Raw genomic sequence first — 14591 nt, 5'->3', positions numbered from 1 at the left:
GCTGCGTCACTAGGGGGAGGAAGGTGTTACCTTCCGGGTCCAGGAGGACCTGGACCAGGTAAGAGAGGGAGGGGGAGAGGGGGGTCGGCGGGTTTTTCGGCGGAGGCGTCGGGCGGCGAAAAGAAGCCCATAGGCTTCTATAGGGTATCGCCACCCAAAGGTGGCGATACCCTACACTGCGGTGACGGTGCGGTCGGGTAATAGTACATAGGAAAATGCGGTAAAACGGGGGTTTTACCGCATTTTCCCTTTAGTACATCTCGCCCATAGTGACCTTTCATCACGTTACACTACACTTAGTGACCCTTTATCATGTTACACCACATGTAGTGACCCTTCATCATATTTCAAAGCATAGTAGTGTTCCCCTTATACACATAACAACATCCACTGTAGTGCAAATATACACATAATTACCCCATCACATACACAATTTCCTTCCTCCCTGCCACCTGGGTTGAAGGCAGGATCTCCACGTGTGGAACCTTGGGGCAGACAAGTGGCAATTCTATCCATTTAGTCATGGTGGGCAGCTGGCAGTCTAATCTCCACAGAGGGAGAAGCCTGCTGGGCTCCAGGCATGACTGCTTGTGGCTGCGCTGTAATCTCCAGGGAGGGAGGGGGGCAGCCGGTAAGCTATAGACTTGATTGCCCTCAGCTGCACTGTAATCTCCAGTTAGGGTGGGGGGCAGCCGGTGAGGCTTCAGACATGATTGCTGCAGAGGAATGCAAGCTTTATTCTGCATATGACTGCAGCTGCAGGCGAGGGTGGCCCTACTTTCATGTTCCCACCAACGCTGCTGCCAAAGTAAAGGGACTTTGGGAGGCTGGACAGACAACTGTATTGCCGCCCTGAGTGGGAGGGTGGTGCACAGCAGAGAGAAGGTGTTTATCCCTAAACACCTTAACAACTGGTGAGCTGCTGTGGGCAGTTAGAGGCAAAACTGAGCTCTGCCCCTAGAACTGCCGAAACGCACACTGTTCTGGCCAGGGGCGGATCCAGGATAAAATGACAGGGGGGGCACCATGATAAAAAAGGGTTTGGGTGGGGGAGGTGCGGTGTTAGTGGTGCCAGTGTACATGCTAAGAGAGCGGCAGGAGAGGGTGGGAATGGAATTAAAAATAGGCCCTGGCATTTAAAGTACGCAGGCCCACCATGGCGACAAGTGAAGGATGTAATTGTGCGCGCGCCAAAGGTGCGCTCCGGAAAAGGGTGTGTGGCCACTCAACAGGGGGCGTGTCAACACCATATACAACTTCTACACATTATGCAACAAAATACTAGACCCCATTATACTTGCCCCTTACACATGATGCCAAATGGAATGAGCCAAAATTCACATAATGCCACACGGATTGAGCCAAAATTCACATAATGCAACATGGATTGAGCCAAAATTCAAATAATGCCACATGGATTGAGTCAAAATTTACATAGTAACACACACGGTTTGAGCCAAATTTCACATAATGCCACATGGATTAAGTCAAAATTTACATAATAACACACAGATTGAGCCAAAATTCAAATAATGTCATATGGATTGAGTCAAAATTCACATAATGCCACATGGATTGAGCTAAAATTTACATAATAACACACAAGGATTGAGCCAAATTTCACATAATTCCAAATGGATTGTGTCAAAATTCACATAATGCCACATGGATTGAGCCAAAATTTACATAATAACACACATAGGATTGAGCCAAATTTCACATAATTCCAAATGGATTGTGTCAAAATTTACATAATGCCACACGGATTGAGCCAAATGCATAAAATGCCATACGGATTGAGCCAAAATTCACATAATGCCACACGGATTGAGACAAAATTCACAAATTGCCACATGGATTGAGCCAAAATTCACATAATGCCACACGGATTGGGAAAAAATTCACATAATGCCACACGGATTGAGCCAAAATTCCCATAATGCCACATGGATTGATCCAAAATTCACATAATGCCACATGGATTGAGCCAGAATTCACATAATGCAACACAGATTAAGCCAAAATTCACAATACACTTCATAAACAGGGACATTGTCCACCAAAGGCTCGCATTAAACATTTACACCATAATGTCCATTACACGTTAAGTTACACGCCATTATGTCCATTATGTGTTATGCCAAACACCATAATGCCTATTAAAAATTATGCTACATAAGTGCTGCTTCTCTACATGCTCATTGCCAAGGGTTCCATGCTCATTGCCAGAGGTTCCATGCTCGTTGCCATGTGGGATTACATGCTCATTACCAAGGGGGAATACATGCTCGTGGTAAACGGGGGACAGCCGCCGCCAGGCAGAAGTGATAGCCACTGACAGTGTCAGAGCCTGGCTGTATTCAGAGCACTGCAGGTCCCGGCTATTTGAAATAATACCCCTTTCACACCAGAAAATGCATTCCCAGGTTGCCCCTTTTACACCAGCCTAGTCCCTGCATTTTCTGGTGTGAGGGGGAGAGAAAACCACCCCTCCCCCCTTTAACCAGTTATCTCATTTAACCCCTTCCTGACAGAGCCAGTTTTTGCGTTCCTGACAGAGCCATTTTTTTCAAATCTGACATGTTTCACTTAAGTGGGGATAACTTTTTTTTGCTTTTACTTATCCCAGTGATTTTGAGATTGTTTTCTCGTGACACATTGTACTTCAAGTTAGTGGTAAATTTGGGTCGATACAGTCTGTGTTTTTTTGTGAAAAATACCAAAATGTCGTGAAAAAATGGAAAATTTTGCAATTTGCAAAATGTCACATTTTCTGCTTGTGAGACAAATAAACATACCACTCAAAATAGTTAATAACTAACAAAGACCATATGTCTACTTTATGTTGCAATCATTATTTCAACCTCCTTTTCATTTTTTTGGACACTAGGAGGCTTCAAATATGAATAGCAAATTCTCAAATTTTCAAGAAAATTTCAAACACTGATTTTTTTAGGGACCAGTTCAGTTCTGATGTGACTTTGAGGGACTTGTATGTGAGACACCCCCATAAATGATGCCATTTCAAAAACTGCACCCCTCACAGTATTCAAAACAGCATTTTGGAAGTTTGTTAACCCTTTATGTGTTTCACAGGAATTAAAACAAAGTGTAGGTGAAATTTCAAAATTTCTTTTTTTTTGCAGAGTTTCAATTTTAATACATTTTTCTAACGAACACAGTAGATTTTACTAGAGAAATGTGACTAAAAATTGATTCCCCCAATTCTTTTGTTTTCATAAATATCCTATATGTGGCCCTAGTGTGCACGTTGACCAAACCACAGGCTTCATAATAGAAGGAGCACCTACTTGATTTTGGAGCCTCCTTTTTATGAGATTTTTTTTTAGGCACCATGTAGGTTTCTAGGCACCATAAGTGCTAAAAGTTAGGAACCTCCCCCACAAGTCACCCCATTTTGCAAACTACACCCTTCAGGGAATTCATTTAGGGGTATAGTGTACATTTCAAACCCCCCAGGGGTTTCACCAATTTTGATACAACTGGGCTGTGAAAATGAAAAAATTTAATTTTTCATTTTCACAGCTCAGTTGTATCAAAATTGGTGAAGCCCCTGGGGGTTTGAAATGTACACTATACCCCCTGATGAATTCCCTGAAGGGTGTAGTTTGCAAAATGGGGTCACTTGTGGGGGGGGTTCCACTGTATGGGTGCTTCAGGGGTCATTCAACCAGAATCTGTGCTGCAAAATCCAAAAATCACTCCTTCCCTTCTGAGTCCTGCCATGCACCCAACTGGTATTTTTTGGTCACATGTGAGGCATTGCCATACTCGGGAGAAATTGGGGCACAGATTTTGGGGTGCTTTGTCTCCTTCATTCCTTGTGAAAATGAAAAATTTTGAGCCAGATCTGCATTTTTGTGAAAAAAAATGTAATTTTTTACACAAAAATGCAGTTCTGGCTCAAAATTTTTCATTTTCGCAAGGAATGAAGGAGACAAAGCACCCCAAAATCTGTGCCCCAATTTCTCCCCAGTACGGCAATGCCTCATATGTGACCCAAAAATACCATTTGGGTGCATGGCAGGACTCAGAAGGGAAGGAGTGATTTTTGGTGGTGGAATGAATGGTGGGTGCTATGTCGCATTAGCAAGACCCCCGAAGCACCAATACAGTGGAACCCCCCCACATGTGACCCCATTTTGGTCACCAGCTTTGGGAGGGGGGCTGGCGCTGCGGCTGGTGGGGGGTTGGGAGGGGTGCTGGCGCTGCGGCAGCCGGGTGGGTGGGAGGGAGGGGGGCTGCCGGGTGGGAGGGGGGGGGGGCTGGCGATCGGTGGTGATCGGTGCTGTACTTAACAGCACCGGTCACCACCGATCACTGTGTTACCGAGCGGCTTAGCCGCCGGTAACACAGAAAACGCTGCAATTGGCTGTTCACATTTGAACAGCCAATCGCAGCGATCGCCGCGAGGGGGGATGTCTGCTGTCAGGGACAGCAGACATCTCCAAACTGTCACCGCGTCTATAGACGCGGTGACAGTTTATAAAACCATGACGTATATATACGTCTTCGGTCGGGAAGTACCTCCCGACCATGACGTATATATACGTCATATGTCGGGAATATCTGTCTGGAAGCATATATATATATATATATATATATATATATATATATACATATACATACATATATATATATATATACATATATATATATATACATATATATACACATATATATATACACATATATATACACATATATATATGTGTATATATATATATACATATATATGTGTGTATATATATATATACATATATACACATACATATATGTGTATATATATATATACACATACACACACATATATATATATATATATATATTTATATATATATATATATTTCATTCCATTCAATTTTATTCTTTACTGCTGCTGCTGCGGCTTGCGGGGGGGGGGGGTGGGAGGGGGGAAGCGCTGCGTGCGCTGAGGCTGTTGCTGCTGCTGGGGGAGCCGGGTGAGCCTGCTGCCCCGGAGCTGCCGGGTGAGTGCCAAGTGGGTGGGAGGGGGGTGCTGCTCATCGGTGGTGATCGGTGCTGCACCGATCACCACCGTTTTCTGTGTTACCGAGCGGCTTAGCCGCCGGTAACACAGGAAACGCTGTGATTGGCTGTTCAAATCTGAACAGCCAATCACAGCGATCGCCGACCGGGGGGGGCACCCCTGCCCCCCCCTGGGCGGCGAGGGGGGATGTCTGCTGTCAGGGACAGCAGACATCTCCTAACTGTCACTGCGTCTATAGACGCAGTGACAGTTAGAAGCCATGACGTACATGTACGTCAAATGTCGGGAAGTACTTCCCGACCATGACGTACATGTACGTCAAATGTCGGGAAGGGGTTAACCGGCTATATCTTCGGAACCAACTGACCCATTTACATGAGACAAGTATTATATTGAAGAACTTTTGAGTGGGCTTTGAATGATTTTGGTCCAGTGAAACTGGAACTTTTGGTTCCAGAGTAATCTGCCCTCAAAGAACATGAACAGCCATGAAATTACATTTCAAAAATAAAAAAATCAGTTTACATGCAATATCTCTGGAACCGATTGACCGATTTGGACTAGCCTGATATCATATTGAAGGCCCAGCGATTTGGAATTGAATGAGATCAAGCTTCTGTGATGCCAGGGCGGGAACTGGCAGCCGTCGGAACTGGGTGGGGGTCGGAATTGACGGGTCCCATATTATCCTATGGGGAAAAAACGTTACAGGTTTGCCAGGTGATATCTCCGGTTCCCGGGGGGCTAGAGACACGGGGTTGGGCTCGTTAGAAAGCCCTGGTCCTCAGCTACAAAATAAATGACAGGGGGGGCACGTGCCCGGGTGCCCCCCCCTGAATCCGCCAAAGTTCTGGCCCAATTTAACCCCTGGCAGTAACATATATACCTTCTTTTGACTCTGGGTATATTTGTACTTTACATATATTGTATATGTCAAAGAAACAGAACAAGAAATGGAAGTTAGAACAACTTTCTTATCAATTTAGACAATTACAATACCAATTAGTATACAAAATCAGAGGGCAGTATTCAATTAGGCCAATTCACCATGTTTCATGGCGAATATGTGCTATTTTCACTTTGGAAGGTGATTTTTTTGGGCAGTATTCAATTAGGCCAATTCGCCATGTTTCATGGCGAATTAGTGCTATTTTCACTTTGGAAGGTGATTTTTTGTCTCAGAAAGTGTATCACCCTATTCAACGTGCACTTTTCGCCGACGGTGAACAGAGAATGAGGGACAATTCACCGGCTGATACTCTCCGCAACTCGCTGTGGTTTTTCAATGGGTTTTTCAATGTGATTCGCCATGAGTGTATTCAATGCGAAGATAGCGAATTGCTTTCTAAGTGATTTTCGCCGTGTTTCACCGTGTAGCAATCGCCATCTTTTCATGGTGAAGTGGAATGTGAACTTTTAAAATAATGTTGTTGTTTTTTTTTTAAGTTTGGTGTAAAAAATTCAAGAATTTTATTCTGTTAAGGGGAATGCTATTTTTATTCATGTGCTTACAGCACATGAATATATATTTAATTTTAAAAATATATATATATTTTTTACACATAGCAGTCAGCAGGGGGCCGGGCGCTCATTACATATTCATACATTCACTGCTCCCGATCATTACATATGCATGATCAGGAGCAGTGCATACCCGGTCCCCTGCTGGCTTTCCCGGGGGGCAGCTTGTGCTGCCTGGCTCCCGGGGAGCCCACCTCCCCCCCACATACGTTCTGGGGCAGGCAGGGAGACTTTCATCTCCCTGCCTGCCATTGTCCACCGGCTCCCTGCCGCATCCGCCGCAGGGGTTCACATTTGCCGTCAGGGGCAGCAAGCCCCTGCCTCATTGAATACTGTGTCAGCGAGGGCTGGCAGCGAGGGCTCCAGCCCTCCGGAACACGGCGAATGTGCAGCGAATCCTAAACAGGATTCGCTGCACATCGCGATTAGGGTCATTGAATACTGCCCAGAGAATAAAGTTTATGTCTGAACTGACTTTTCAGGTATATTTGATATGTTTTCCAGTAACAGATGACACAATATTATTAAGAAATCTTTATTTTGCAAGTAAAGGAGCAGAGAAAATTGAGGCTTCTCAATGTGTGATATTTTCTAGTCCCGCAGAGAGCCTAGGTGAATGTAAGAAAGATAATGGATACCGTTTTGAAGAGAAACCAACAGGAAGCAACAGTTGCTTTGATAATTTCAGGAGGGTGGCAATACTATACCCTAGAACAAAGAGAGTTTGTAGGGCCTAGATTCCTGCAAACCACTGTTTGTTTGTCGGAAGGATTGCCACCGAGCAACAACTGGTGGGCAGATTACCACACCCCTGTGGGTTGCTCTGAGAGACCTAATCTTTTCTTCGTCATACAGTGTCCAATAGTATTATGCATATGACTGAAAATATGATAAATGAGCTTTGAGCAGAATTATTTGTAAGGTAAGACCTTCTGAGCTGCCTTCAGTTTGGTAACTCCTCTCAAGAAGTAGCCTTTGAGTAGTGTCAAGTGTGTGCTCACAGTCATAAGCCATTAAAGTTCAGATCATATCAGTGTGTGAGATCAATTTCCCTTAAAGCTAACTGGAGGATATAGAAGATGACGCTCCTGACCAACAGTCTACATAGTATTTTGCCAAAGTATGTGCATATGATCAGCTTGCGGTATGCATGATAGTTTAATGAGGCAAGTCTTTGAGGCGGCTTCAGATGCAGTCTAACCCAGTAAAAAAAGGTTCTTAACTTAAGAACTATCATTACCAACCTATGGGGTAGATGTATACAGCACTGATAAGAGAGGAAATGTGAGCCAGAGGAGAACTGGCCCATTGCATCCAGCTTATCTGTATAATTTTAGATTATGCAAATTACAGATGTTACTTCAATGCTGATTGGTTGACACAGGCCACTTCTTCTCTGTCTCACTTCTCCCCCTTATCACTGCTTCATACATTGGGGGAAATTTACTAAGATGTGTATTCTACTTCACATGTGATGTTGCTATGGGCAACCAATCAGAAGCTATTTCTTATTTATTTAGCACCCTCTAGATCTAGAAGATAGTAGGCAGGATCTGATTGGTTGCCTATAGCAACATCACATGTGAAGTAGAATACACATCTTAGTAAATTTCCGCCAGTACATCTAACCCTGAATCACATAACAATGTGTCCTGTAAGGGTAGAGGATTTAGCTGTACAGAAAGGTAATAAATAATTTCTGTATAAGTGGGGTAAGAGCAAGGTAAGAAGATAAAAAACAAACCATTACAATGTCTCATGTATCTCATCTTTACAATGTCTAATTCTACTAAGAATGCTACGTAAGAGATATTGTGATATGACACTTGACAATAATAATAATAAATTGGTACACTTCTGGGGTTGAGAAATTATGCTTATTTGAAAATTAGTAAGGTGAGCTCAACTCCTCAAAACCTAAAGCTATGAGGGAAGCCAATGTCCTAGAAATATACATAATATATAATAAGAAATCCAGGTACTTGTTTCCTAGCACGGCCACAATCGTGGGGATCGTGTACCTTTAAGTTAAGGTACACGATCCCCACGATGGACCCGATTTCCTTTGAAATACGTAGTAAAATTTGGGGGTCTAGGGAATATTTTACATTGAATCCAATGTAAAATCGGGTCCCAGGGACCCGATTTACATTGGATTCAATCAAAAAATCGGGTCGGTCGCGTCGATCGCATCGCATGCGACCAAATCGCATGCGATGCGATCGACGCGATTTTCCCGACACGACCACCCCGATGTAAATTGGTGTGGCCGTGCTAGGAAACAACTACCGAAATCCAAAATAGTCAAAGAGAGGAGATGGAACTGCAAGTTAGATAATATTTCCAGGCTGGTTTATTGCTACAGAATGGCTAAAGCTGCCCTGCAAAGTAACATTAAAAGTCTTTCTCCATTGTGTTTATGTAGTATATATCTGTCACACAGTCCGACTCCAGAACAGAACCATAGCATTATGTGTCTTGGGAGGTTGTAAAGATTCAAAAGTGACTTTCTCAGCTCTTCATTGACAATGACAATTGTTCTTGTGTGGATCTTTGTTAGGAGAAATGGTCTTATCCTAGTTGAGGATGGTCTAACACAGGCCTGTAATTTGGAATTTCTAGAGATTTCCAACTTGACATCTGCCATATTCCATGGGACGGTGGTTATGCCCGACAGTGACAGTTTTTAAGAAAACCTAAGGAGATCTTGTACGTTCCTTCATAGGAGAGCATAGGCAAACGCAGGAGGGGTTTCTGGTTGCCTGGAACCCCCCCCCCCCCCCCCCGCATTGGCAACTGCCCTACATTATGACAACAATAGGACTGGTATATAATATGATCAATAGAGCTGTCACCACATCATGCAGTGTAAGGGACAGAGCAGAGCTGCTGCACATGCCCAGTGTACCAGCTTCTTTTACCACATATACTGTATGTGGATCTGAAACCTCAAACATTGCACTGGACTAGAGAGCAGCTGCCAGGAGGAAGGGTCAGGATCTTATTTAAATGATTGAAACCGCCTATACCAGTGGTTCCCAAACTTTTTTTAAATCATGACACCCTAGCCTAGAGCATCAGAATTTTTTCCACAACACCCCTAGGCCAAAAGTTTGTTATTCAGAAATGGTTTTAAAAATTAAATAGTTGTATATGTCATACATAGGTTAAATTATGGGTGAGGGACAGAATCAGCTTCTGTTTGTCCACAGTTTTTATTTTTGGCAGCCACCAGCAATGATTTTGCCTTCTACATTGACCATAAATAATTGTAATTGTTCCTGGAACACCAATCCAAGGCACCCCTGCAAGTGTCCCGTGGCACCCCAGGGAGCCACGGCACACAGTTTAGGAACCACTGGCCTATACTATATACTGTTAAATATTAATACTGTATTCCATGCAATATCTAGTGTATAAAAAGATCCATTTTCACGGCTGTTACCACTCCCCAGACTCCTGCACTTACTCCAATGTGCTGCAGAGTGGGATATTTTGGATTACAGTTGGAAACTCCTCTCTAAAAACCCTGCATTTGCCATGGGAGAGAAACATGTAAGAGACATACTGTATACTGTATCATTGTCACCTTGAAAAAGCTGCTCTGTGCAGTGAAACGCGTTGGACCAGGCTCCTAACTGCCCACCACAAAAACGCTGCCCTCCACTGCCACCTATTTCCACTAAGAACCGTTTGGAGATCTTCACCTGTTCACCATCACCGGCCCTACCGACCTGGAGTGAGGCACACACCTCTTGAAGGCAAGCCGCCTATCTAAAACCCACCCAGGGTCCTACAGCGGACACTCAACCAATATTTCTCATCCAAGTTGGGAGGATCGCTACCCCCTACTGCAATTGGAAGAAAGCCACATTTGAGTACCGCTGCGGCCAGGCTTTGATACATCCATCTGCTCCTCATTTCAACGGTTACCCACTGGACTGTGGACTCAAACTAAGGTGATATCACTCCAACAGTGGACGCAGCTATTTTCAAACATCCCTGCCCTCCCCCTTCCCCTTCTTTTATATTGTGTACCTTGTACTTCATATTGTGTACCTTGCATTTTTACATGTTTATTATAGCATGCTATTTGTATAATTAAAATTATATATTTTTAATTCCTCAGTCTGTCATCAATGAGCGCAGTCTACTACCCTTTTCCTGTATATTGTCCCAGGTAGTGCCGCTAAAGTTAGAGCCAAACTCTGTATTACTGCCCAATGGTTTGGAGGTATCAGGCCCCATTATTCAAAGCATGTACTGGAAGGAGGGGTGCTTTATCAAGCCTGTAGAGGTTGTAGGCTATTTTGGCAGTTTAGGGTAAAGGCCAATTCTATCATGAAAGATACTGGTGTATCCCAGTGGTGAATGATTTCTTGCTGTTACTAAATTCTACCACTCTCTGGACTCCATGCAGATGGAGAGGTGAGGTGACTTTTTTGTTCTAATAGAAAATATACTGTGAGACTGAGAAGCGAAATAATGACGACAGAACTTTGGAATAATAGCATTTTCTAATAAAATTGTAAAATACTGTTGTTTCAAATTATGGAAATGGAAAGCATTCTGGAGATAACATAAACTATCCTGGTTTAATAAAAAGGGAATTCCATACAAACTCTCCACATAAATTATTATTTTTATTTTTGAGTGGGAAGTTATGATTGGCTGACTGCATAGCAAGCAGTGTATATGCCTTGATGAGAAATCAATTTGTATTGTGTTTAACCATTGTTTGGTAAGCATCTATACTAAAGTCTATATCTGGAAGCACAATACCCTTGCAGAAAGGGCTTCATACAGTATACCCACTTTGAGCTCTAGGCTTTATCATTGCAAAGGATCCGTGAAATTTGGATTTCTAATCGAATCGAAATCGATTAGATCCCAATCCGCAGCATCAAAATCGAATAGAAAAATAAATTGTGCAGGCCAGACTATATAATACAGATATGTACAATATAGTCCAAATCAAATGTGTTTGCCTTGCCATGAAATTCGATCCCGATTCAATCCCAAATTCAATTCTGATTATTTTTGGATTTTCTATATTCATTGTATGTATTGCTCACTTGCCTACTTATTCTTTCACCCAGTGTTGGACAAGGGCATGGAAGGCCCAATGGGGAAATACAGTGGAGGGGCCCATGCTTAGGGGTGTGGCCAGCCTCCAGAGGGGGTGTGGCCAGCCAACAGAGGTTTTGCTAGCCATTAGAATATGTATGGTCTGGGCACCTTTATAAAAATATTCCCTGAATGATAAATTACAAGTTTAATGCACTGTATAAATACACCGTAATCCTGTACAGTACATGATAACATAATGTATAATTCAAGTGCACAATCTGGAACCTGAACCCAACAGCAGGGGGTGGACCCTCATGCATTAGCTCTCATCTCCCCGGGAGAAGCCCAGATAGAAGACTCTCAGCTGCACATCAGGGGGCTGGGACAGAGCTTGACGTCATCATGTCCCCACCATTAGAGTAAATGCTAGGATGTGAAGGTCTACGCAAAAACATAACTTTAATTATTTTAGCACCCCCCTCATCCAAAAGCTGCAAATCTGGAATGTGATAGGTGGAGAAGGGGACTGCTGGTGGTGTGGATGTGCGAGGACCAGGGGCATCCAAGGGACCAGGAGGGGACATGATTTTCTTGAGCCTCGTGGCCATTCTGGGAGTGTAGGCAAGTATGATGTATTGGAACATAATCATTAAAAAAAAAAATATGAGTATAGTGGCCAAATGTAATAGCATCCCACACAGCTGCAGAACTCTGAGGTTTTTAAAAAAGGGGCAGTCATTTACACTGCAAAACCATGACTTGTCTATGCAGGATGAACTCAGAGGCGATTGCATGTGGCCATTGGTGTGAGCCAAAATTGTTCATGTGTGGTTGAGGCTGCAGCATTACTATGGAAAGAGTTACAGACTTAGGATCGTTGTTAGAATCTAAGTATGCAATTACTTATGTTGGTGAAGGTTGTACCAGGAGGGGGATATCAGCATAGTTGACATCTGGTTTGTGCCTTACTGATAAATGTTTGTGCTCTTAAGGTAATATCTCTGTAGCCAGACATAATGCTTCAGAGAACACCCTTTAACTGTACAGTAAGGAATTAGAGATTTGTGGCAGTTGGAAAATGAATCCAATTTTTGGATGATTTCTATTTTTATTATGAGATACCCTACAGGATACAGAATAGCAATATATGTATGTCAGTGGTTGTTGGTATTGACCAAACAAAATAGTATTTGAGTAAAGTTCTAAACCACACATTGGCACTTATTCTGATCTGATTGTTTGGAAAATGGGCAAAACCATGTGCACTGCAGGTGTGGCAGATGCAGAGGCGTAACTATAGCTCCGCAGCCCCCGCCGTGGCAAGGAGGCGCAGAGAAAGTGTGGGCGCCGGGGGGGGGGGGGGGGCTGCGGGGCTATAGTTACTCGCTGCCGTCTGCCCCTGCCTGGTCGCATCTGCGGTGTCCGTATCCCGACTCTCTCCCGGCGACGGCTCCTGCTGCTATGAAAACTGACACTTAGAAAATGGCTGCCCCCATATTGCAGACAGTTTTGGCAGCCATTTTCTAAGAGTCACTTTTCGTTATCAGCACTGCAGGAGCCGGTGCCGGGAGAGAGTTGGGACCGTGACCGCAGTGCAGCCGGGCAGGTACGGGCATGGGGGGGGGGGGGGGGTGTCGCCAAGGGGAGGGGGGGGGGGGCGAAAATTTTCGGCCGGGGGGGCGCAAAGGAGGTAGTTACGCCTCTGGGCAGATGTAACATGTGCAGAGAGAGTTACATTTGGGTGAGTTATTTTCTGTGCAGGGTAAATACTGGCTGCATTATTTTTACACTGCAATTTAGATTTCAGTTTCAACACACCCCACCCAAATGTAACTCTTTCTGCACATGTTACATCTGCCCCACCTGCAGTGCACATGGTTTTGCCCATTTTCCAAACAAATTTGTACTGCAATCAGATCAGAATAAAGGCCATTATTACAATTAATAGCAAACTTGATGCTAGACTTTAAATAAGTACACCCTGATGATAACTCCAGACCTTTTGTAGATGTATCATTCTCACTGTCAGCTGATGCTGCATCTTCCCCATTTTTGTCACCTTGGGCAGCTGCAGGATGAAGGAAAGTGTTATCTTACATAGCTCACAGGAAACAATCAGGCCCCAATAACACAAAGGGAGTTCCATACTCTCTCATTAAGAACATACATCACAGGGCTTCTGGAACCTGGAGATAATTGAGCTTAGTTCTTGCTCACTACTCTAGCATTATGGTGTCAGTATGCAATATATGAGTACATATTACCAAATACACATTGATGCAGGCATGCTGTTCACACGTCACACACTGATCCAATGTCTTTTAGAACACAGCACAATACCAATCTCTGGTAAAAGTCTGTTATATTTCTACATACTGTAGGTCTCTTTACATAGAGAGAAATGTCCTCTTCCGCAGTAACATAATGTGGCTTATTTACCAGAGGAAGTAAAGATGACATATTCTTAGTTTAGTTCATACACCAAGCTAATTATCTATCCAGTGAGCTTTGGCCTCAATTACGGATGCCAATCCCGGGATACAAGGATTGACATCCTTAAAAGAAAAACACCCCTGTCCCCCATAATAACTTACTTGGGGGAGTGGGGCAGGCAGAAGTGGTACAGCGGAGTGGAGACTGTCGGTGGGTGTGACGCTTGTGTGGGAGTTGGGAGGCGGAGAGTTCTGGCGGCAGAGGCGCAACGACTCTGAACTATCCTTTGTTCTCCGCATTCAGTCTGTCTCTAAATCATGTTACATGCATCTAAAAAACATATCCAAAATACGACCCTATCTTACACACGACACTGCTAAAACACTAATCCATGCACTCATTATCTCTCACATTGATTATTGCAATAGTCTCCTCGTTGGTCTTCCCAAGAACAGACTTTCCCCACTGAAATCTATTTTAAACACTGCTGCGAGGCTGATCTTCCTAGCCAGACGTTCATCGTCTGATGATCCACTCT

The 14591-nt window shown here is 43.7% G+C and overlaps 1 protein-coding gene across 1 annotated transcript in view; it reads right to left on the bottom strand.

The window, feature by feature from the left end:
* RS1 (retinoschisin 1) overlaps positions 1-14352 on the bottom strand; it is a 28857-nt gene extending 14505 nt beyond the window's left edge. Inside the window, exons 1-2 of the mRNA XM_083170697.1 lie at positions 14215-14352; positions 13644-13688 (exon numbers count right to left, since the gene is read on the bottom strand). Coding sequence (XP_083026823.1) covers positions 13644-13688; positions 14215-14352 — 183 coding nt within the window. The remainder of the gene's footprint in view (positions 1-13643; positions 13689-14214) is intronic.
* Between the last annotated feature and the right edge of the window lie 239 nt (positions 14353-14591).

Source organism: Crinia signifera, chromosome 2 (assembly GCF_055691185.1).
Source record: "Crinia signifera chromosome 2, ASM5569118v1, whole genome shotgun sequence".
Lineage (NCBI taxonomy): Eukaryota > Metazoa > Chordata > Amphibia > Anura > Myobatrachidae > Crinia > Crinia signifera.
Note: the sequence above shows the minus strand (reverse complement) of the source record. Positions and strands in the feature narration are given on the sequence as shown.